The 23,122-nt window shown below is 41.3% G+C and overlaps 1 protein-coding gene across 4 annotated transcripts in view; it reads right to left on the bottom strand.

Annotated features, from left to right (window-relative positions):
* Positions 1–23,122, bottom strand: part of RBBP6 (RB binding protein 6, ubiquitin ligase) — a 28,441-nt gene that overhangs the window by 2,791 nt on the left and 2,528 nt on the right. The window contains exons 2-17 of one of the 4 annotated variants that reach the window (XM_082064963.1): positions 19,020–19,119; positions 17,090–17,128; positions 16,393–16,429; positions 11,825–11,869; positions 9,453–9,541; positions 9,236–9,332; positions 8,713–8,852; positions 8,395–8,567; positions 7,536–7,639; positions 6,756–7,114; positions 5,714–5,810; positions 5,555–5,633; positions 5,402–5,459; positions 4,029–4,391; positions 3,572–3,673; positions 436–2,181 (exon numbers count right to left, since the gene is read on the bottom strand). In XM_082064963.1, coding sequence (XP_081921089.1) covers positions 436–2,181; positions 3,572–3,673; positions 4,029–4,391; positions 5,402–5,459; positions 5,555–5,633; positions 5,714–5,810; positions 6,756–7,114; positions 7,536–7,639; positions 8,395–8,567; positions 8,713–8,852; positions 9,236–9,332; positions 9,453–9,541; positions 11,825–11,869; positions 16,393–16,429; positions 17,090–17,128; positions 19,020–19,119 — 3,628 coding nt within the window. The remainder of the gene's footprint in view (positions 1–435; positions 2,182–3,571; positions 3,674–4,028; positions 4,392–5,401; positions 5,460–5,554; positions 5,634–5,713; positions 5,811–6,755; positions 7,115–7,535; positions 7,640–8,394; positions 8,568–8,712; positions 8,853–9,235; positions 9,333–9,452; positions 9,542–11,824; positions 11,870–16,392; positions 16,430–17,089; positions 17,129–19,019; positions 19,120–23,122) is intronic. The other 3 variants (XM_082064965.1, XM_082064964.1, XM_082064966.1) reach the window with 3 other exon arrangements.

The raw sequence follows: 23,122 nt of genomic DNA, 5'->3' as shown, positions 1-23,122 counted from the left end.
TACAATTTCATGCCATTCTGACAAAAGCAGATTGTTACAGTACCCTGCAACTTTTAAAACACTTTAAATATTTTAAAATATTGCATGGTATAGACCTGTCGGTTATCCTTGCCTCTAGCAGTAAGCTGGACTTGAAGGAAGACATACAGGGACACCTCAAAGAGCCAATGTGTAATGAACGAGAAGAGGAGAAAAAAGTCACACAAGTAAAGGTCAAACATGTCACCAACAAAATTAACCTTATCAGCTTTCTGTGCAGCACAGACTGCTCGTTTTGTTTAATGCAATTTGATTTTGACACAAGCACAGTTTAGCAGGAAAGATCACAGGTTATTCACTCGTTTGGCATGGAGCTGTTCAGCAGTCACCATAAAGAATTGTACATTGTGGCAGGGGTCGAGGGAGAAAAGACTAAGAAAAGAAACAAAGAGGTACCTGGTGTAATCTACCAGAGTTGAACTAGACCCATCAGCTGCTGCTACTTTTCTTCTCACTTTTCCCTTCACTTTTTCTTGTTTCACTTTGCTGCTGCTCGGCTCAGGTTTCTCAACAGGCTCTTTACCGGGTGGCACATTTTCTCCACTCACAATCTTTTTTCCAGTTTCTCGGTTCAGTTTAATCTTCTTCGCGGGGTTGTTAAAAGCAGATTTATCCTTTTCTGGAGTTCGCTCTCCTTTTTCACCATCAGGCTCAGTCTTCCCCTTTGGCGATGTTTTCGATTCAGCAGTTTCTGGCTTAGAGGCCTTTGTGGAAGTGGCTTCGTGCTCTTTATCAGCCTTTTCATCTACTTTTCTTTTTCTTTTTTCAGGTTTTGCATCGGAAGGTTTGCTTTTTTCAGCAGGCTTTTTTGACTTGTCCTCTTTGTTGGAGGGCTTCTCTGACTTGGTTTCTTTTGGATGGTCTTTCTTTGCCTTTTCCTCCTTGGCTGGTCTGGTTTCTGGATGATCTTTTGTTGCTTTTGGGTGAACTTTCCGTGGGGTACCAAGAGCCTTCTCATCCTTTTGAGAGGAAGATGCTTTAACACTGTCTGTCTTTGGCAACTCCTCCTTCGCTTTTTTCACGGGTGGTTCTGTTCGAGGAGATTTTTCCCGGTCGGTGTCCGCCTTCTCTTGGGAAGCTTTAGCTGGTTTTACCACGTTGTCTTTCTTTGGAGCAGCAGTCACTTCTACCTTCCGCTTTGTTTTGTCAACTTTTGCTTTTGGCTTGTCCTTCTCTTTTTTCTCCTTTTCAGACACGGGTTTGAAAGCAATCGAATCTGCTTCCATGGGCTCATCTCTCACAGGGGTGGCATCATCTCTGCTCGGGACCATGAACAGAGAGTCCGTTTTAACGTCTTCTGCTGTAACTGGCTCTCTTGGTTTTCTTGCACCTTCTAACAACTCAGCATTGGGAAATCCTTCATTCTCATCCCCTTTTCTTCTCTTCCGGTGTTTTTTATGTTTATTTCCTTTGCCATCTCCCAGTGGATTTTCCACTTCCTTCTCTTTTGATTTTGTGGGATCCTTGATGCCGTGGCTCTCTCTGCCAGAAGGTTTTTCAGGGTAATTTCCAGCTATATTACGATTCCTGTGGCTCTGCCCACCAGGATACTCCTCCCTACGTCCCCGCGCATACGGTGAATTCTCTCGCCTGGTCCCAGGTGGACCAAACCTCTCTGGAGAAAAGTTCTCTCTGTTGACTGGAGGCCGAGGCTGAGCGCCAACGGCATAGCCCTTGTAAAACTTTTCGTACCATTCTCTATAGTTCCTTTCCCACTCTCTGTATCTTTCCTTTTCGAAGGGATCTCTGAAGTCCACAGATCTGCCATAGTACGCTTTCATGTCGTAGGGGGGGACTTCCCTGTATCTGTTAAAATACTCCCTCTCTCCTTCCCCTTGAGGGATTGTCCGTTTAGTGGGAGACTGGCCTCTAAACACTGGAGACCTTGACCGTGAATGGTATCTTCTGTACGGGGGTGACCTTGACCTTGACCGGTGATACCCATGTGACCTTGACCTAGAACGATAGTTACGACTCTTCCCTTTGCCTCGTCTTGGATATGGCGGCGATCGCGAGTAGGAACGCGAATGGGAACGACTAAACGATCGAGAGTAGGAGCGAGAGCGGGAGGAACCCGACCGTGACTTGGAGTAGGTATACGAGCTTCTAGAGTAAGATGAAGCACTATAGGGAGACTTGGACCTTAAAAAGAACACAGCACAAAAAAAAATAGATGAAGTTAATTCAAAACAGTCACTCTCCCCAGTTTTTTCCTCCTATTTTTTTTTTCTCTCCATATGCTTATGTCAAAGCTGCTTTCAGCTGCTGACATAACACTACTGCAAATTGAAAAACTTGGTAACATGTAAAAGTTTCTGCTTACAAGACAGACCAGCTGCTGCTTTGTTAGTGTAAAAACATACAGAAGGGTAAGTCTATTTCCACTCACTCCTATTACACAAACTACCACAGCTAGTGATTGATTTAAGGCGGTGCACACTGGCCTCTACTGGTACACGAACGTGCATGTTTTTCACTACTCGGCAACTACATGCAGTGCAAATCATTTTTTGTTGCAGTAAGGTGCAAAAAGAGCCAGTCTTAACAGCTACAGTGCAGTATCAAACATCAAGAAAACGCAATTTAGCCTGAAGACAGTAAAGTTCAATTTTCAAATGCCAGCTTAGTCTATTTAACTTCACTCCCTATTCGGCAATTCGTGCAAGATGCAAATTACTTGTACTGCAATAAAGTAGAATTGAACTCAACGCTTCTAGCCAGATGTCCTAGCAAAAATCTGCGCATTCCTCTAGCTCAAACCAAGGCTAGTGACCACAATTCCAAAAAAATCATATCTAAAAGCTTCTAAACTCAGCTGCTAGTAACAGGACTCAATGGCATCACTCCAGGGAAGATCTTGACAGCGTTACTGCCAGAGCTATCCAGACTACTGCCCAAGGGAGTTTTTGGGATAGGAAGGATCAGCCACCCTCACTTTTTTTCTTCACAAGGTTTTTATTATGTTTTAAAGAACTAATTCACATTATTCTGCTTATGTTCATTAGCATCGTTCCTTCTCTCAAAAGTCTTTCACCAATTTAAGATTTCTTTAAAAACAAGTCTGATACTGTAATTCCTAAAAAAAATGTAACAATGTTAACAAAACACTAGCAAAAGCTACCAGTCTGCAGTCCAGGTGAAAATCTCTCCACATATCTGTATGAGGCAACCAGAAGAGAAGAGGAAGCCAATTTCTCACACATCTCCTCTGGAGTGCTCTGAGGTAATGGGTACAATCACAAGGGAGATGCAAAACTCCAGAACTCCCCCTGTGCAGCTTCTCGCCTGCTCCGGGCTGTGGGGATGTGAAGGGTGTTACTGCAGAGCAGCTTGAATAAAAACCACCTGTTCTTTAATACTGCTGCCCAACTGGAGCTCTCAGTCCCCTGCACTCTCTGCCATGTTTGAGCCAGTACCCTACATACAGAACTCCCTCGAATCATCCGATCCAGCTAACGACAGAGGCGGAGTGAACTCCTCCTGATTCTTCTAGACAATCTGCTTCTCCGTTACGGACATGTAAAGCAGTTACCTGGAAAACGAACGCCTACGCTCCTTTTGAATCTTTTTATATTCCATCAATTCCTTAGCAAAATCATTTGTAAACTCATCAAGTTTGGACTTTTTCTTTTCCCTGTTAAAATAAGTTTGACCTTTATTACAATTATAGTTCGACCTTTATTACAAAAAGACATCAAGAAACAAAACATGGCCAATATGAGAAAATGTATATTGCATGCAAATGCAAAAGGTGAACATCCTATTTAAGCAAAAACAAATAGAATTCCTACAAGTTTTAGGGGAAGTTTTAGAATTACATTTGTTTTGGTTTAAGTTTTGCATGTTTATCATCTGCAATGAAAAAGTATATTGGCAAAAAAACTGTCATTTTTGCTTATGTCAGATGAACTTCAGTGTAACTGCAGTCTGATATGCTATCAAAATACAAACATGAAAAACAACGCAACGCCACTGAGCCAAATACTTACTCCTCTTTCAGTCTCCGTTGCTCTCTGTAAAACTCCTCCCTAGACAAAGGAGGCGCCTGTGTGGTCGGGATGGCGTTGGAATGCGCCGCTGGCACTGCGGTGGGTACCCAGGCCGATGACAGGTTGGCAGGAGCCGGGGGGTATCCCGGCGGGGGGACCCCGTACCCTGCGGACGGGGGCTGCCCCGGTGGGAATTGCGGCGGGAACTGCGGTGGCGGCACCCCCGGCGGCAGCGGCAGCGCGTGGGGTGGCGGGGGGTACAGCGGCGGCGGGGGCACGGGCACGAATACGGGCGCGGATGCTGGGAGCGACGGGGTCTGAGTCCTCTGGGCACGGTCACTGTGTGGGCGGCCTCGGTTTGCACTAAAGAAACCCAAAACCACGTGTCACTGTTTGTCACACTCTGCCCTGATTTTAAAGAGGAAAGCGGATGAAGCAGAAGCGCATTGGCAAGAGCTTCTTCTCAACTTCAGCAGTTCCCTCCCCGCTTTCTTGTTCATTCCAGCCCAAGCTCAGCGCTCCATCCTCCTCCTCGCCCTCCCCAGCCAGCGCAGCAGCCGCTCTGCACCCCGAGCCGTGCTCAGCACCCTCTGCTGCATCCCCACTGCTCAGCCCCAAAGCACCGCACAGGATCAGCTCAGCTCTCCACTGCTTTTCGCTTCTCCCACATATGCTCCCTGTGCTGCTGACTCCTGGTCTTGTTCCTGAATTGTTATTCTCTTGCTTACTGAATTTGAGATTTTAGATAATCTGTGGGATGGTTCCTGGTTTTTGTTTCAATAAACACACCCTTGCAATCTACTGTAACAAATACATAGCAAGATGAAGGACAAATTTGACACTGCAGTAACAGATAAAGCAGATTTCTCTCTCTCCAAGAGAAAGCAGCTTGGCTGGTTTAGATGACTAAATTGAAGACACTGTTGTAAAATAACAGTGTTGACTTTTCCAACAATTTGCTCAATCAGTATGAGCTGAGTTGTTAAAGAATGTTGGAGGCTGATTTCTATTGGGAAATCAATTCCTTCAGCCCTGTTCCGCCAGTAATCAAAAGGGTAGCTTCCCATCTGATCTTTTAATTATGTTTAGGTTTTATATGTAATTATGGTTTCCTCAAAAATTGTTCATTTTTCAAAGTCCTCTTTTCAATTATGTGCTGAAGTTTTATTTTAAATAATCTGACTGAAAGCGCATATCCCCTTTGCTAAAGCTAATTCAAATTGAGCCATTTAAAAATTAATTACCACTTGTACTCTCCACAACTATCTGTGGATAATTACTTCAATATAAATCAGCTGTTGTATAAGTTATTGTTACAGCATAATTTAACTGGTTACAAGTAGTAATACACTGAATTTCTGTAGAATACTTACAGTTCCCAGCCTGGTCTGCCACCTGCTGAGCGAATGGCACCGGCTCTCAATGGGTGACCTTTGGAGTGGGGAGAGGAAAAAGGAAAAACAAAGAACATTCAGTTTATCTGAAGATGATTTTTCAAAGGAAATTCTAAAGTTACAGTTACTTACCAGTTGTGGGTATTGATTGTCCTTGGGGGCCCAGAAGACTCGGCAAAGCCGGTTGTCTTAGTACAGGAACCTGATAGCCCTTGTGAATAAATACAATCAGTTAGAAACTAATCTCTACTAAAATACCAGAAGCATCGCATATGTTGAAATAAAATTTACCTTCTCTTCCAACAAACTGCTGATGGACAGAGAGGAAGATTTAGAAAGTTCAGCGGCAGTCACCAGAGCAGCGGGAGGTAAAACAGAATCAGGGTCACTACAAAAAAATCCAAATTCCTATTATTCAAAGTCTTCTGAAGTGCTACTTGAAATGTAAAGCTCAAGGTGAGAAAAGACTGACTACTGTAAATGGAAGTGAAAAATAAAACTAGCTGCACATGAAAGGATTAGAGAACCTATCACCCACACACGGAATCTCAGCTTTGGAAGAGGCAAGAACGGAAAATCTCTTAGGAAATGTTTGTGCTAATTCAGAGGCTGCCTTAGAATTGTGCTCCTTTGTATCCAAGGGTACCTCTCAGCCTGACAGTCCTCTGGACAGAGCTGCTATTGGCCTTCAAGGCATAAAGCTGAGAGGATATAAGCCCTAAACAACGGCACAGATTTTAAATGTATTTTCATATGACTTCACTGAGTTGCAAACTTATGGCTCTCATGTTTGTAAGTACTTCAAATTTACAGTGTTTCAATGTTTATTATGCACCACTGACGACACTGTGTTACGGAGGATGACTCTGACTTATCATAATATCGATTATAGAAACACTGTTGAAAAAAGTACTGTGAAAACACAAAACACCTGGTCAATTTTACCTATAATTGTGCTTTTACGCTTCTCATGGAAATATTCCCACAGTGCTAGAGAAATTAAGGCACTCAAGAAAGTCTGACCTCACTAAATGGTCACTTCAGGAACTGCAGCCACTTAAAGAGTCCTGGGGACAAAAAGTTCCTCTTTAGCGTAAACCTGTATGGAGTGACTGAAAGGGCACCCAACAGGGAATGCTGCTGAGAAAATTCTTGCATGGGGCACACTTCCAGCTTAAAGCGTCCTCATTCAAAGGGAAAACAACCCCACAACTTCCACCACTATCTGCAACTGTCACTAACAATATATAAATCGCTAGCTGAGAAGCTCAGGAAGAATCTAACTTACGCATTTTGGCGTCTTGTATGTTCACACTGATCCAGACCGACTTACCGAAAAGGCCCATCTGGCTTTTCCCCGCGGAGAGACAGTGACACGGCTGGGGGCAGATCAGAGACAACCAGTGATGGGTTGACCGGCAGCCCAGCCGCCTGCCCGGGCACCAGCGACGGCAGCGCGGCCGAACGCGAGGCCAGCGACGCCAGCGGGATCATGAGCGGGTCCTGCTGCCGGGCCAGTGCCGGCCGGAGCAGCGGCTGCAGCGGCCGCGTGATGGTCTGTCTCATCAGTGGCGGGGGATGCGGTGCTGGTGGCGGCGGTGGCGGCGGCTGCTGCTGCTGCTGCTGCTGCTGCTGAACCTGCTTACGGAGCCTTTTTGTGTAACCCGTCTCATTCTTGAAGTTGTTCACAGCCTGGAGGCAGAAAAACATTCACAAGAAGGTAACATAAAACTTCAGTAGATAAATGAACAAAAGCCTCCATGGAGTAAAATCACTTGTGTATTCCTCTAAGTGCTAATAATCCTAAAATAAATCAACATATAGCTGTATGAACACATCACATTAAACACTTATGTTAATGATTAGTAACTCAGTATCTGTATTGTAAGTCCTTCGGTGCTAACACTAGATTTGAAAGTGAGGCAATCATGCTAAACGAAAGTGTGAATCTGCCAGACTGTCTATAGTTGCAAAAGAATGCATTTGAAAACTAAATTTAGTGTTACTCAACTTTGCCTTGCTTAAGGAGAGGTAAATTATTATTTTCTTCCCATTCAGCTTTTTACAAATAGACTTTTCTTACAAATGGTTTACGTAAAAGTCATAATGTTACCTGGCGCAGGAACTTGTTGGCAATTAAAGCATCAGGAGAAACATCTGTCTGATGACATGTTGGGCACGTATGTTCCTCAGATTCCAGTAACGCTGTCCTAATACCTGTGAGTAATGACAACCATCCAAACACTTTTAGCCAAACTAAGGAATGGTTTGGGGTTCTAATGGATTATAAAAACATGTATGTGATTAATGGGCGGATACGCTCTTGAAACAGAGCATGAAGCTATAAATGCTCAATAGTGTAAAAAATTTCTAGGATGTAGTAAATAACTCTACAGTTGATACTTCACTCCTGTAACACTGACGGTGCAGAGTGGGCTGTGTCTGGATGTCTCCCCTGGACTTTTTTTCCACTACCCAGTACAGCGAGAAGTTCCAGAATCTCAAGGTTTATGAATAAAACACATTTCAAAAACCCATGAGCAGGTTTGAGTTCTGAAGGTTTTAACCAACTCTCCTGTGGAAAAGAATGCGGAATAAATGCCCAATTATCTGCTTGTTGCAGACCTCAGTAAGTCACCAGAGCTGGTGGTAATTTTGTGTGGGAGAAAAGGCCGCGGACAAACTAAATTCATTCGATATCTAATACTGCAATCACGTGCATGATTATGCTCTTTTCTCATACTCATTCCACTGCATGCAAAGAGGATTTAAGTAGATACATATGGAGGGAAAAAAGCTTTCTGCCCCCCCTGCCCTTTTTTTTTTTTCTTTCTACAAGAAGAGTCCTTTCCCATTCTAAGTACACTTAAATATTAAATAGAACTGGTAACAAAATAATTTCATTATCCATTTCTGCTTTCAGAAGATCAGATGTGATGATTTGAATTAACACACATGGCGGTAACACTTACATTCATCACAATAACTGTTTCCACAGCAGGGAATAACAACTGCATCAGTCATTATATCTTTGCAAATGAGACATAACAACTCATCTGGAATAGGATCATCTTCTTCTGAGGAGGAGGACGGCTCTTCTGGTAAAAAGGGAGGTTTTTCCTTCTTTCCTATAGCATAAGCTTCCCTGGAGGGAGGGCAGGAAGGAAAAGGGAAAGAAGTTAAAGATGGGTAAAGGAAAACTTTTCCAAGCATTGGCTAAATCACCACTCAGGCACTGACATGATTTCTCTCATTGATTTTTCGGTCGGTCCAATTAATTCCATACTTACGCATCAATAGTTGGTATTGCATATTTTCCAGTGTTTGTCAGCATAGCACCCTTTGTATTGGGATCTTTCACCTCCATCATGAAACTCCTTGGAATTCCTGTGCTCTTTTTAATTCTGGGAACAGACTCAAAGTTTTTGTCCTGTTAAGAAAAGAAATGCAGACATATCTCATGGTACGACCAGTACTCAACCAGACACTCATGGAATTAAAACACGCAAATATTCAATAGGTGGGGTGAGCTCAACAGAAACATAACCTTTCTATACAAGATACTAAAACTGAGCTGTCACAGAAAAGCTTAAAAAAGAGAAACATTTCCAATAATACTGAAATATATGAAAATATAAATTAATTTGAAGGTCTTTGCAACACCACGATACAGTCTTTGTATTTCACCCCAAGAGGAATAATTTTTAATATGAGTATTCATGTATTTGTTAAGTAACTGCCAGGGTAAAAAAACCACAAACCAAACCAATACAACTGAAAACTAAGTGACACCAAAAGTCTCCCCGATCTTACCCCATTTGTTGGGCAGTTCTTTATGTAGTGGCCGGGCTTCCCGCACCGAAAGCAGGTGTACGATGGTGGGGGTGGACCCAAGGGCTTCTTCATGTAACTACAAGTTTTTGGAAAAAAAAGAAAAAGAAGGTATACCTGTATGTGTCTTGCTAAAACAAACATCTCTACAATCTTTTCAGAATCTTCAAAGAACAGATTTGACATTATCAACACTTACTTGATTGGATCATATTCATGGCCAGATTGTGTCATCATAGCTTTTATTTTATCCTCCTCGGAAGCATTGGCTTCAGCCAGATTGGCGGTCTGTTCAACAGGTAATTGTTTGACACACGCATTAGAAACACGTTTAAGCCCACACAGCCCAAGACAACAGCACTCATCCAATCCTGTAAAGAGCAGCACAGCACCAGCTGAGGCTGCATGAAAACAGCTGCTTAGATAAACCACATTTGTCCTGAAGATGTTCTGGGGAGTCCTTACGCCATGACATGATGTTTCTGTGCCTGGTAACCCACTCGAAAGGAGCATCTTGGGCACTCAAAACCTTAGGCTCTGTTTGTACCTTACATACAGACTTGTGTAACCAATCCAATTTTCTTCAAAGCGGACTGAAGCTATGTGTAGAAAAAAATACACTATCCAGGATTTTTAAACTGTATTTTTAAGCTCCAGACTATTCAAAAGAGAAGATATCCACTGCACATTTAATTGAGAAAGATGTATGCAAGTATCAGTATTTACATTTTGCAGTGTTAAAAGGACACACAACTTAAGAGCTGGGGAAGTTGGTTTTGCTTGTTGAAATTCAGCTTCTGACACGGAAGCATGACAAGGAATCAAGCTATTTATAATCCCTCTTTTCAGCAGAAATGTGGCCACGGTGCTGCAGGCAAGGCCAGACTGCAGGGCCCTCCCCTACTAATTGCTACAGATTGATTAACCACAGTGAGCAACACCTGCAGGGTTTTTTTTCCTGTTGACTGCGTCCTTTTAACACACAAACTGTAATATATACCTTATGCAGAACTAGATCTTCAAATTACTGAAGCCAGCTGATTTTTTTTTTTTTTAAAGTAGCATTTGTTCCAATGTTTTTATTGCACACTAGTCCAGATACAAGCAGGGTCTAAGGCAGTGACTGGCAGTGGTCTGGACCTCAAGCACCTACCACTCCGATCAACCACTCGTTCCTGCTTTTAGATGCATTCATTCACAAAAGCAACCAACTAGTTTCAACGTTTTATTAAACGGTTGTTTCATATACACAGTTTTTTCTCAACAGTAATAAAATCCAGATCGACAGCTATGAAGTCATTTCCATTAACATTTACAGAAAACTTTACAGATAGGTGACTAATTTGTTTGAACCCAAACGGTTTACAAAACACAGCCGAAAACCACAAAAACATTAGTAGGAATAGACCAAAATTCCAATATGGCATTTAATACATAGTAATAATAAAGCAGAAAACGGTTAACACAATTGTCTCCGTGCTGAGCCAGGCTGCACTAAAGAGCTTAGAGCAAGTACCAGGTTTGAGCTGCGTTATGGCACATTCCTGCATTTGTCCGAAATACCACTTGGACAGTTTTTCACATTTTGGAGTAAAACTTTACAAGTTTACAGAACCAAGGACACGTTTAGGGACGGCACTAATGGAGCCCAATTTCTCTTGGTGCCTAACTTCCAAACTTTTCTTCTTCTTTTTTTTTGCCAAATGTACATGATCTAATTTGTGCAGTGAGAGGGGGAAGAAGTTACCAGAGGGAGGAGATTTGTGTTTCCTGGCCATGAAGCCCAGCCCGTACGACCAGGAGACCTGGCGGGGGTGCAGGGGCCCTGCCCTCGCCACACCGAGCACTCACTAGTGCTTCCCAGACAGTTACACATCGTGCAGCAAGAAATGCAAGTTCCAGAGCAAAACACGGCATTACAACAGTTCCAGAAGGTCACATCTGCTAATATGCCACAAATACACATTGGTATATTCCTATAAACAATTAGGTACATTTACACAATTTACACAGTCTGCGTTCAAACAAATTAGATTGTGTCGTCCACTGTATATATACTACAATTTGTGAAATTGTGCAGCATTCAAATAATGCATCTGTCACTAGAATGACTAGAAATTCAAAAATAGCCATGCAATTGTCCATGTTACAGAAATGCTTCTACTTTGGCTGTTGCAACCCCCCCCGGAATGTCCATAACTTACAGCCAATTAAATTCTTCTGTAAAAATTGTGTTAGTTTCCAACGCAAAATTAACGAAACGTATCAAAAAAACGGTAAACAGCTTCTGAAGTGCTTCTTCTTTGTGTCTTGAAGATGAGTAACACTGCAACATTATGTTGAGGCTGATAAGGTACTCCCCTTCCATCTTCCCAAACTGGGAACTACTCTTTACAGGATAGTGTCAAAATATACACGGGTTTTAAAGTTAAAATAAATACTTTAAATTATTAAAAATGAAATTGAAGTTTTGTTCAAATTACAACAATTATCCAGCTATAGATCACAGTATAAATTTAAAAATACGAAGCAAACACTTTAAGTATTGGACAAGAATATATATATATATACCTTAGTAAGCTGGGCCAGAGAAATAGATGCAGAAGAGTCATCAATCTGTTCACAAAAAATTAAACACATATTCAAGTTCTACAGTCAAAACATGGCAACAGTTAACCTCTACTGTACTCTGCAACCTGTGCTACATCCTCTGAGTGGCACTGACAGAGGCATTTCTGTAGTTATTCAAAACAAGGTTCAAACCTCTGACAGCTCAAGAGTGCCTCCGTGTTACTGAGAAACTACAATATCCAAACCCACTAAAGATCACCTTATTGCTCCTGAATATCTCAGAGAACCCTGTCAAATGCTCCCAACTGCTTACAAGTCAAAGGCGGAAGGAAGCTGTCAATTGTCAGCTACAAAGGATTTTTAAAAATTTGAGAAGCATCACTACAGGAAACTTATTTTCACTGTATTTTGTAAATTAATCTGTTGATGTCTCACCATTTATACATGTACATGGTTATGCCTTTGTGAACACACTATGTGCCTGTCCGAATAAAGCACAGGCGTTATCAGCCCTGAGACATGAACTCTGCCCCTCCTGCCAATGAGTTTAAAAACGCCAAACTCACCATACCCCATAAAACACCAGTCTAAGCCAGCCATAAAAGTAACCCACCATTTTGTGTAGAATTGAGAAAACTGATTGATTGTATTTTATTAGATCGCAGGCCACACTATCCAATTAGTTTGGGAAACATAAGAATTTAATATTTTGCTATCAGACCAAAATCAGTTTTTGACAGCAGCCCTGTACTAAATGAACAAAAGCAAGAAAGTGTAAAGCACACTCCTGATGATGAAAACCCGGCTCCAGAAGACAGCCCTGCCGTTTTTTCCCCATCACGAGCACACTCTCCCACCGGCTGCCCCGGGACAGTGCGGGGAACCAGCCCCAGGCAGCCCAGGAACCGGCTGCAGTACCGGGAACTGCCCCAAGGAAACGGGTAACTTAGCTTGTTCCTTTTCCAGTACACTGAATTATATTCTGCCACAAGCAGCAGTTAGGTTTACACAAGCAAAACATTACCAGAAAGACACCTGAATCACGCCGCTTATGTCTTAGGTTGCTCAAAAATGTAGAACCAAATTTCCCCCTGTAAACTGAACAGCTCTCCTCAAGAGGTCACTGAGTTGATGAGAAGAGATTAAAACCCTTCCGTGGAAAAAGTTGTTGTCCTTTCTTATCTAATGCAGGGAACAAACTCAAGGGAGTAGTTTTAGCAGACTCTGGGGAAAAACTATGCATACGTGGAAGATGATTCTTCACTCCAATTAATCATTCCTTCTCTATGTCTGGGAAAGCACATCCAATCGTACTGCATTACTAACTAAAAACTTCTAGAAAATGTGTCTTTGGAGAGGAACAGCCAGGTCTGGAAAGACAGACAGTCCAGTTGCAGGTCTTACCAGCAGATTCAACTTCTGTTCTTTTCAGATTTTGTTCCTAGCTCTGTTCAAAAGGAAGCCAGATTGGTATTTTGAAGATTCCTGCTCCATATGCCACTCTGTTTCACATGGGGACAAACAGGCCCATGTTCTCTCATGGCAAGCACAACCACTCTCATTTTACATTTTATTTATGTTTTTCAGAAGTAAACAAGAAATTAGGAAAGCTGGAGTCTAGTACTGACCAATAAGTGAAACATAACAGCTAATAAACTATTAATTAGCTCTTGTATTTTTCTAGGAAACAGCTATTTTATAGCCTCCAGGCAAGTCTAATTTCTTCAAGGAGGTGATAGCACTCCTTTCTAAATTTATCAAAAACAGCAAATAGATAATTAATGACCTATTTAGTACGTTTGCCCAACGGCAATCTTCCAATGATCCTGCATGCTTGTGTCTTTTCTTTCATTTAAATTTCTTCTGAAGTATTTCCTTGCCAGTCTCTCCCATCAGTTAAGTAGAAACAACACCTCCATGAAACTTGTACACAACCCTCAGATCATACTACAGAACTGAAAAAACCAAACGCTCCCCACCCCAAAGCAGAATGGAGAATCCATCTATTAACTCCAATTTTATGCAAAAAAACCCAAATAGAAACGGACATAAAGCAAGTGGGAAAGGGGACAGAAAATAGGAGGAAAAGACTCATGTCACTACTGGAATGCTACGATTAAATACCAGTGGTTTCCCAAAACCCACTAGCCTGGCTAAACTACAGTTTCAGCCTGGAAGGATCATGGTTGTGCTTGACACCGCTACAACAATGGGCACAACCGTGTTTGTGCAGCCTCTACGGACAAATCCCAACTCGAGACCCTGCAGGTACCAAACCACCACACAAGACAAGACCCTCTCCCTTGACTTGGCTGTAGTGACAGCAGCACACATTTCCAAGCGTAGAAGGACAGCTAACATAAGAGCAAGACAATGGAGAAATATTCCAAGTGTAAGAATTTGTGTATGCTTAAAAACATGTTAATTAATTTTAATTCTGCTGCTTGACTGCTCAACAACTGGCAAGCTTTCCTGTGATTTGTTCCTACCACGCTAAGATGCAGCCCCTGCTTTGAAATACATACAGAAATGTGCGTATTTAAAATACAACAAAACCCCCACACTTCAGCCCGGGCCCTCAGTTAGTTTCAAACAAAGCTCACGGTGTCTCCAGAACCAGGAGGCACTGCCACCCGCTGTGGTGCCACAGGCAGAGCAACCAGGAAATGAATGCTCCTCTACTTTTAACTAGTCCTAACTAACACTAAGCCTTCCCTCCCACGCCAGGATTTTCCTTTTTTTCTCCCTTTTTTGAGCCATCTGTGTTATCTCATGGTCAGATGCTACTTAGAAATGTAATACAGACATGCCAGGGAACACACAAGGCTAAAAGAATGTTAACTTTATTTATGAACATGTGATTTGTGTTGATACACATGCTAGTAAACAAAAAGAAAAATAACTGTTTTCAAGAAATAAAAACCCATCTGAATTAGATCAAATACTGTAAACGTGGTTTACATAAATGCATTACATTAACTACTAGGGTCACTGGGCCAGTTAAACTAACTCAAACTCACAATGAGAGGCATTCACGTCCAAAAAGGAATTTGAATCAATCAGCAATAGAATTACTGATGTAGATTTAGACTTAGTGTTTTTAGACCTACACACGAAAGGTTTTCAATTTTAAGTTGATTCCATGCATAGCATTCCATGAGAACCAGAGGCTGCACTCTTCACAGAACACAGCCCAGAGTTCAGGAATTTCTAGATTAGTTATCCTAACAGCTTATAAAGTGATCAGATCCAATGATCCAGGGTTAGTGTAATGCCTCACACCATTCTAGTGAAGAAAAAGCCGTTAAAATAAAGATGAAAAATAAAACCCACCAAACAGTAATTTTTATACTATAAGGACTATTTTGAAACGCATCATTACACATATTATTCAACCCAAGTGGCAAATCAAGATCTAGACCATTACCAGCCAAGTATATCCGTGTTACTTATTTATGTTCTACCAGCAGAAGATCAGTGTTTTCAAACCTGAAGAAAAATGCTGCCCCTTTTCCAAATGTAAAAGGCAAGTGGTGGTATACTAAAGAAAGGCTCAGCCTTTGGGGAATGAAAGCAGCAGCCAACTCTGACAACACCCACAACCAAAAATGTACTGTGGCAGAAGTTCAGAAAAACGGCAGGGATTTTACTCACAAGCGCACCAGGCTCTAACCTTGTGCCAAAATACGTACACTGGGTTTTAGATATTTTCATTTGCAGACAAACTATTAAACTAAACTGCTTCATTAGATAAAGTGGAAAGATCAAATGCAGAACTTTAGAATACCACTTTGTGTAGCAACAATATTTAAATTCACGGCAATCTATTAAAGACAATGATGTACTCGGAGGGGCCCAAACAATATCACTTCAATTATACAGTTTTAGGAACAGATACCCAAGTATTTAAGGACATGAAAAGGAATCATGTAGCTGCATAGAACTGTCCTCAAAACATGTGGGATATGTTGGTTTGGTATTTGTTTGAACCCCCAAGTCAAAGGTAAGAAACAGCACCAAGTTTAACACTAATGGTTTCTCAGTGGTTTTTGATTACATTTTCAAAAACCATTAGGCAAAAAAAAGTATTTAAAACCAAAAGCTAAGTGATACAATGTGAAAATGGCAAAAAATACACTCCAAACAATTTTTATTGCAAGAAACAAAAAGCACACAACAACCTATACAAACATACATGTTACTAGCTATAGACAGACAGATGCAGAACATGGCACCATGTTCAACTGTGCAAACCTCAAACCTACATGATCTCAAAACGATCGTACATTATCTGTACAACACAGAGTCATACAGGAAATACTCTGGGATATCAATATGAAATACAATGCATTACTAGGCACAAATACCAATATTCACATTAGAACTCTGCGAACAATGGCATTACTCAGATTTTTACTATGTTGAATCAAATACATTGTATTCACAACATTGACTATGTTTTACTGGAATATATATTAAGTTAATGTTTGAAAAATTAATAAAAGGCTACATTGTTTAGAATTAAGTGCAGTGTGTAGAAAAAAGTGTGAGATTGTGTTTTTACATACTGCTTTTGATGTCCCACTCACTGGCTCAGTTCGACTTCTAGAAGAAGAAATAAAAATGGTAAGAATTTTTAAAAAAAGCACTTGTACCCAACATAAAGCAGTGAAAACATTATAAAACCCAAACATCACAACATTATGCTCTCATAGTTTAATGAATATGGAAATGTATTTGTCTACATAAACATTTGTGTATGTATATACATAAACAGTGCAACTAAAACAACCCCAAAACCACAGTTCTACTCTGTCACAAATTACTCCAAGACTGACAGATCTAGAACACACCAGTGCCAGAGGAAGCTGTCAGGTATTTTGTCTCTGCTATGTAAGCATCAAAACTATTAAGTCTGTACTACAGTTTTGTGTTCTTAAATAATCAATCACCTGAATATGAAGGCAGCTTGAGCCAATTGTGTATCCCTAGGATTGCAAACAGTACCAGATACAGTACTTGTATTTCCAAGAAAGAACAGAGATGGTCCAGACACTCTGAGGTGCAAGTTTACTAAGTGTAGAAACATAAGTCAACTGACAAAGGAATAATAAAAGTGTCAGCAGCACAGCCTTGAGAACAGTGTTTCTTTGTGGAAGCCCAAACACCGTGTTCAGGTATCTACTATAGTGAGCCATCAAAGTGCCAAAATACTGAATGTGTTACATACGCTATATTGACTAAAAATAGGAGTAGAAATGTCACCTGAAAGCAGTTTCTAGGATTTTGTGCGATTTAGGAGTCCTGTGACAAAAGAAAAGGTCTTAATTGCCAGAATTTGCTTCAAGATAATCTTGAAAATGCTACAGTATTTTAGGAAATATTTATTACATTTGAAAACTTGCTGAGGTTCCGCATACTCATCAATCTGTATCTGCATGCTACTCATCATGAATCAGACATGCAACCATCGGTACAGTCAACAAACAATGCACACATCATCCAAAGCTCCCATGAGCAGAGGCAAGTCAAAGGCTGCTGAGGAATTTCTCTAGGACAGAAAGGCTCAGGATTCCAGAACACCCCAGGCTGCAGTGACAGCCACTGACCTCCTCAGCTACAGGGAAATACTTTAAATTGGCACACAATGGTTTCTTCAGCCATCTACTAGGAAGAACATGCTGCAAGGTGAATAACAAGTTTTTGAAGCACACGTTCATAATCCTCAAACATGAACCACTCTACCAGTTGCTTCTGCAGTATTTCCAGATGAAGGAAAACAGGGAGCTCATCTGCCTGGGTAATTTGTAATGCTAGAACAGCAGTGCCATTCTTTCCTTATCCCCACATGCAGGTATTTATCTGATCTTTGATGCCAGCAGCATCTATGCTCATTTTAGGGCAGCATCACACCACCAGGAGAGGGTGCCATCCAACCAGGAAGGGAGGATGCATGGTAAGACAGCACTAAGCATATAAACTTAAATTAACCCCCCAAACAAGGCCATGTTTACAGGCACAACACTGGGCATCCAGATTCACGAGGCAGTGCCTGAAAGCATTGCAACCACTACAGCAGTAACATGCCCTAAGTGTACATGCAGAACCACAGAAATTCAGGTTTTTCCTGCTTGCAAATGCCTCATGGGTACCAGGATGCTGCTGTACTGTTTGTTTGAGACACACATTAACTCGGTCTACTTTATTGAGAACCAACAAAAGAAAGACATGGCAAAACCACAAGCTAATAATATCTACTAATTGTGGTGGAGAGGCATAGCTAAGAAGGCTGGAAAACATGACCATTCAAACAAGGCCAGTGTAGCTGATACAGAAATGAACTGCATGAATACACAAGTAACAGCAATAATCCCATAGCTGGGACTGCATTTGAATATCCGTAATTTTAATCAATACAGCCGATTCTCTGTCCTCCATAAATCTTAGGAATACAGAATTAAAACCCGGAGAACAGATACCAGCTTAGGGTAAAACCAAAGATTACTAGTAACATTTGGTAATGTGATTACTTAAGTTTCAAGTTCAGAAAGGATTAATTATTCCTTCATCTTACTTGCACAAAAGGCAAGGATACTTAAGGATATTGTTCTTTTTCTCTTGTCTGAAAAGGATATTGTCTTTAGGAAACGAAATGAATTACTTAAGAATGAAATTTCTTTGCATGGCTTGCCAACTGGCAACCCTTGGTCTTTCCTCCGCAACTTGTATGCAAAACCCCCGGATTTGGGGCATAAGAATATCTGCCATATCCTGCCTCCCCACCTCCAAACACAAGGAATGGTTAAACACTAAGAATTTGAGTCTTCTGAGATGGGAAGAAATTATAAGACTACACTACAATGCATAGCTGTCTCTACTATACAATGAGGAATCTCTCCATCTAGAGGAAACTGGATCTACAAATTTGGTCTCAGAAAAATCAACCCCAAGAACAAACTCAAAAGAATCACCTAAAAAGTTACCCCTCTGGGAACTGGAAGCCCATGTCCCAGCAGGCCTCAAATGTGAGTCTGCTTTGGAACAGACACATTAAAAATCTACCCCATTACAACAAAACCTGACAGCAGCTTTAACAAGAAAGATACAATCTGAAGGCCTCTGTAAAGTAGTATTGAGAAAAAAGTGAACACACTGCAACCCCTCACAAAGAATGCAAAGCTTTACGGGTACTTACATAACGTATGTTTTGCTTGTAGCTTTAACTCCTCCGATAGGGATTCTTCTAACAATCACTGAGGAGTTCTTAGGAATCAGGGCACTATCATCTGTGTATTCTGAAAACAACATAAATACAGAAAAAAACCCAGTTAATTCATAAGAATATATATTTACATGTAATTAGATAGCACTTCAGAGAGCCCCTTTGCAGATATAAAAGCATGTTATATGTAACATCACGCTTTTATTGTCTGAACACACCAGCAGTATGTTCCAAGAAATCTTCAGGTTTGATAATCAAATGCAAGCAGCATTTTTTTTTAATACTATGAATACCAACAGCAAAGTGGTCCCAAAGGTCACTAAAGGAGAGTCTGCTAATGCACAAGGTTTGTTCCTGATCTAGCTTAGGATGCTTGTGCTTCTCTTAGGCTGCAAACCCTTTGAAGAAAAACACCGCACAGCGAAGTCTCAGCTGCATAAACCAGCTCCTAAAGTCCGACTGGCTTGTCCTGCAACACAACAGGCACTTGGCTAAAGCACCACAACTGCACCACAGCTTTCAAAGCTGTTACCCCCAAATGCTCCAGCTGTGCTGCTGGTGCTCAGGAGTGACCAAGCACAGAGACCCAGCCACCTCCCTCGCATGGAGGTCCATCCACCAGCCACCACGCTGCAGCTGCTCAGTGCTTAGACTTAAATGGGAACGAAACCAGCAGTGCTAGAATTTGGATGACATGTTTGGGGGTTTTGAGCTTGCTTTCACAAGTATGGCAGAACTGGCTCAAACTGGAATGGTATCTTCCCTCTTAAGCTAATCACCTAGTTCAAATTAACCAAAGCGACATGAATTCTTTTGATTCACTTTTCGCAGAGCAGAGAGACTCCAACAAAACTAATTCTGAAGACAGCCTTGAAAAGCCTTTGGACACTAGTGTGTGCCTAAAGCTCCCCATGCTTTGCTTTGGCTTACCCCATGTTTTTGAAGAGGAGAAAGCCTTCAGAACTCTTTCATGAAGCCCAAGCAAAAAACTACCTGAGACACGTGGACTGAATAAGCTTAAAATGCAAAGATCACTCCACAAGAATGGTTTTTATTTTGTACTTACACAAGCTGGATATGACTCTATGTTTTAAATCACTAGCAGCAGCCAGTCCCTGTAATCTGCCTATAGCTTTAAATATTAAAAGCCCTTAACTTGCAGGCCAAATCAGAACAATGATCTGAAAACCAAAGACACTCTATATCTAGTTAAGCTCTGTCAGGGTGGTTTTGCCCCATGATCAGAGACAAAATAGAAATATTTCATGGTTTATGCTCCATGTTTCAGGATATTATTTCTATGGGCAAGAACCTCAGTACAGCTGCACATCTGCAGGGAGCGGTGACATTCTGCTCCACACTGGCCAAGCAGAGCTTCAAGTGAAATGTTCAACAGAGCTGGAGGTAACAATACCCTTGATTCCTACTCCCTTACAGCACAAAACTTGTTTTGCTGCCAGTGATGGCCAGTAAGTGGCTACTGGGCTTCTGCCAATCTGACCTGTGATTAAAAATGAGGATTCAATTAACACAGGAAACTTGCAAAAGCAAAGGAAGATTTGGATGTTTTATTATTAAAGACAAGAGCAAAAGAGATACAATAGTCTAAAACTTGCTAGCTATTCTACAAGAAATAGCATGCTTGAAAGAGTCGAGGGAAAGAATTTCAAGCAATGCATGGAGGCAGACAAGTTAAATAGCTATTTTGCCTGCTGCCTCATACTGACTCAAATCTCAAATCAACCATTGCACTACTGTCCACAACCTTCTTCCTGCAAAACAGTGTAAACAGCTCAAGTTGTGCCCTGAAGTTTATACTGCTTTGCACTTCATGCACAAGTTAAAAATCCCATTTTGAAATTAATCTGTAATTCTGAAACTCTGCTAGTTTTAATAATTTGAGTCATACAGATGCTATAATAGAGTTACTGAAAAAAGTTCCTACTTTATTTGATAGCCTGCTTTAACCCACCACTTTGAGTCTGACAGCACTGCAAAAGCATCTGAGCATCTAGAGAAGTATTTTCACCCAGGTAACACAAAAAGCTCATCAGAAGGCAAGCTTGTATGTGAAACTGCAAAGAAAAGCCTTTCTTGGGCTTAGATGCCTTGCTAGCCAGCTATTATGCTACTGGGGGAAGATTTGCAGAGTAGATGGAGAAGACAACTAACATGCCAGGCTGCCTCTCCCAGAAAACAGGGAACTCCCAAAAACACATTTTCTCCCTAGTGCTTTAAAATATGCTTTCCTCATGATGTGATGTTGTAACGCTGTTCTAATCAACAGCACCTGCACACTGTGACAACCCATCTCTGCAGCTGGCACTGAAAGCATTGCCTCAAAACCCCTTTGTGGACTGGGCTATTTCTGCATTTTCAGCTTACACCAAAATAGGTATCAATGATCTCACCTCCGACTAGCACGTCATCGTTTCTTGAATTAGCTAGTTCAGTAGGCCAAATGGTTCACAGAACTTTCATTTGCATTATTATTACACACTACTGTGCTCCAAAAGAGCACCTATACTGCTTTGAAAGTATGAGTCAATAAAATCTAACATACTTTCAATGATTAATCGGATTACACAGACCACCTGATGTCTTAATGTCTTACTGGCACTGCTTGCCACTTCAGCATGACTGGGACCGCAACAGCAATGCTGGAGATAACGCAGTAACGAACCAAACAGAGTCTGCCCTGAGCACCTGGCCAAGGGCCACCAACCCAGCTGGCAGCAGCATGAGAGGTCCCCAGCCTGCTGGGGACAGCCTGTGCATGGGATCCACATCATGGGTTTTAACGGGTACATGGATTACCCTCAACTCTACCAAGGAGACACGAACCCCAGGCCCTTTCTGAAAGCTCTACAGAACAATGCTGCACAGCAGCTCAGGAATTAATTGCGCCCTGAGGTGTAACCAAAATAAGCCCCCAGACTGGCACTGAATACAACACGGCACAGTGGCGGGCAAGCTTTAAAACTTGTTTAAATGCCTTCTCTAGAAGGTTAAGTTTGCACAGTCTTGAAGACATTCCAGTAGACAGACATCAGCCGGGAAGCCAAATTATTTCAGTCCGAGTTCTCATGAGTTTGAAGATATCACATCATGGCACTACTAACACTGACAAGCACATGCTGCAAGACTGAACTCAAACAAGTTCTAAGTTCAAGAGACAGTCTTAGAAGAGCAATATTCTTCCTCTCAGCTCAGAGCTTCTTCCAGCTCAGAGTCCCATTCTTGGTTTAATATTTTTCTTTTTTATTTTCCCTGGGAAGCAGAATAGCACATTCTCCAAGTATTTTGAGTCAGAATGTTACAGGGCAGGAAAGATAACTCAAGAAACCTGAGTTCTGGAGTCTGCAGTTCTTCCACAATATTGTCAGAACATCTATTATAAAAGACAGGTAAGAAATTCGGATCAAATTAAAAGGAGGCAAGTTTAAACGCTTCATTCTTGAGTTCAGGCTTTTTGAAGGGAATTCTGCCTTTACAGGATGTGCCTCTATAGTAAGCATTGAAGAGGACACCCCCCACTTCTTAGAGCAGGTCCCAACCATCCATTTTGCCTTCCCAGCATCTTAAGAAGAGTCCATCATGTTACGATGATACTTAAAATCCTGCTTACTTTGAATTTATATTAGCATTGCTTCTATTACCAGATTTCCATTAGGAGAAGCACCAGTACTCAGAAAGCTCTGAACAAGCAGGCCACCCAAGCTTCACTTTGTTCTTTCCAAGTTCATTTTCACATTCAGTCAGGATTCCTGCACAGGCTAAGTTATAAAAAACTAAAACTTTATGGCCATGTGTAAGAATTCCAAACATCCCACTCAGGCAGAATATCCTGGTCTAGTTTTTTTCCTTTATCTTTTGAAGATGAGTTTTAGGATCTACATCTGATTAATAAAAAATGAAATTTATGGTTATGTGCATAAACCAAAAATTTGGCAACTTATGTATGTATTGCACTGAAACATCTTCTCTAGCTTTGCTCTGAACACCACTGGGGGATTTTCACATTTTCACATAAAAACACTCCTATTAAAACTTCAGTAAGCACCTGTGTTGCTAAT

The sequence above is a fragment of the Streptopelia decaocto genome, assembly GCF_964273445.1.
Source record: "Streptopelia decaocto genome assembly, chromosome: 13".
NCBI lineage: Eukaryota > Metazoa > Chordata > Aves > Columbiformes > Columbidae > Streptopelia > Streptopelia decaocto.
Note: the sequence above shows the minus strand (reverse complement) of the source record. Positions and strands in the feature narration are given on the sequence as shown.